The sequence below is a fragment of the Fukomys damarensis genome, unplaced genomic scaffold (genome assembly GCF_012274545.1).
Source record: "Fukomys damarensis isolate Sample0158 unplaced genomic scaffold, DMR_v1.0_HiC HiC_scaffold_20, whole genome shotgun sequence".
Classification (NCBI taxonomy): Eukaryota; Metazoa; Chordata; class Mammalia; order Rodentia; family Bathyergidae; genus Fukomys; species Fukomys damarensis.
Window position 1 is genome coordinate 8,980,720 of NW_022900932.1, and position 1,894 is coordinate 8,982,613.

The following is a 1,894-nucleotide window of genomic DNA, read 5'->3' on the forward strand; positions in this document are numbered from 1 at the left end:
CCCCGGAGGCCTGCAGGGAGGAGGATGCCGCGGAAGTCCGGGAGAGGTGGGAGTGACCGCACGCGGAGCAAGGGGCCCCTGCGGAGCGCAGAGGAGTGCGCGCCACGAGACAGGGTTGGCGGTCAGCGAGCCCCAGTTCCGGCGTCGGAGAAGGGCAAGGGAGAGCCGGGACACGGGCGAAGGTGTGGAGATGAGGCTGGAGCTGTTCGTGTTGGAGGAAGGTGGGCAGCTAGCGTGAGTAGTGTGGGCTAGAAGGACAGCAAATTAGGGACCAAGTGAGGGAGTAGGAGAGCTGTCCTGCCTCGGCAGCCAGCAAGGACCAAGTCCCGCCCTGGCCATGTGTCTTCCGTTGCTCTCGCTGGAAACCACCCTCGCAGCAGGACCCGCTTCGAACTGTCTACCTTGGGACCGGACAGGGTTTCCAACTGGAGGGAAAAATCTCTGCAGGGAGTTTGGCAGGGCGTGGAAGTCAGACAGGTTTGTAGAGGTGCCTGGGAACTCCTACCAGCCAGTTCGCCAGGGGAAAGTGAGGAAAGTCGATGCGGGGCACAGAAGGTTTAGGAAGAGATGGAAGCAGAGTAAGGGGAAACAAGAGGCAACAACTTTGTGGGTGCCGGTGGGTGTTGTTTTTTTTTTATTTGTCCCATAGAGAAACCCAGGGTGAGTCATGAAACTGTTGGGAGTGAGGACGGCGTCTCTGGTGTCCCCTTCCTGGGCTCATGGGAGAATATTTGGTGCTATTGTAGCTCCGATCTGCCATAGCTCCAGACACTTGTATCAGTATCCCTTGTCACTTGATCATCAGTCAGAAGGTTGTGGGGGAAGGTGGTTCATGAAGGAAAGCTCTCCTTTCTTCTCTTCCTACCCATCTTTCCTGAGACAAAGCAGTAATAAATAAAACGGGCAGTACAGTGTTGTAGGGCAGCAGGAGAAGTTAATGACAACAGGTTAGGACTTACGTACTTTCTGGGAAGACATACGGGATAGTTTGGGGCTTGAATGGTCCCTCACCAGTAATGTGATGTGTGCGGCACGGGTGTGGCAGGGATCCAGGCTTGTCCCTGTAGCAGTGAGAAGGGAGTGGGCCTCTGTGAGGCTCCAGGTACCAGGCTGTGCACCAGGGAGCGGCTTATGTACCCTGATATTACATGCTTTGACCTGGGGTCCTGTGATGGCTTGCTTGGGGTATCCGCAATCCGTGGGGCTGTTCCTCCAAGAACGAGCATGGATAGTTGTCCTGCGCCCAGGTACCTTCAGATATCCTGATGGCACCCACCTAAAGTCGCTAGAGACAAAGGTCATCATGGGAGTGGGGCTGGAGATCACCGTGTAATTGTCCTCCTTCCTAGGAAGGCGGAGGTGCAAAGTTGTGCTGACCTGCCCATCTCCCTCCCCACCCCCAGGCCTATGAGCTGTCCACGCTGACAGGGACACAGGTGCTGTTGCTGGTGGCCAGTGAGACAGGCCATGTGTATACCTTTGCCACCCGCAAACTGCAGCCCATGATCACCAGTGACACCGGCAAGGCACTGATTCAGACCTGCCTCAACTCGCCAGACTCTCCGCCCCGCTCTGACCCCACCACAGACCAGAGAATGAGCGCCACTGGCTTCGAAGAGACCGATCTCACCTATCAGGTGTCAGAATCTGACAGCAGTGGGGAGACCAAGGTGTGTGTGTGTCCCCTAGGTGAAAGGAGGGGAGGGAAGGGGGTCTATTTCCCTCCCTGGCCCATCCCAGGCAGACAGGTGCCCATTAAAGTGGAGTAGAGCCCGGTGGGTGCCCCTCATCCTAGGGGACAGGTGTCCAAGCTCCATGCCCGATGAGAGGCCGGCCCTCTAGATAAGCGGGCGGCCTCCGTGCCCATATAAGGCCGGCTCGGGCTCCACGCCGG

At 57.5% G+C, this 1,894-nt stretch overlaps 1 protein-coding gene across 1 annotated transcript in view; it reads left to right on the forward strand.

Annotated features, from left to right (window-relative positions):
* The first annotated feature begins 44 nt into the window (after positions 1 to 44).
* The window catches only part of Srf (serum response factor), an 8,099-nt gene continuing 6,249 nt past the window's right edge, over positions 45 to 1,894 (forward strand). The window contains exons 1-2 of the mRNA XM_010617654.2: positions 45 to 221; positions 1,404 to 1,670. Of these exons, the coding sequence (XP_010615956.1) occupies positions 1,503 to 1,670 (168 nt within the window). The 5' untranslated portion in view covers positions 45 to 221; positions 1,404 to 1,502. The remainder of the gene's footprint in view (positions 222 to 1,403; positions 1,671 to 1,894) is intronic.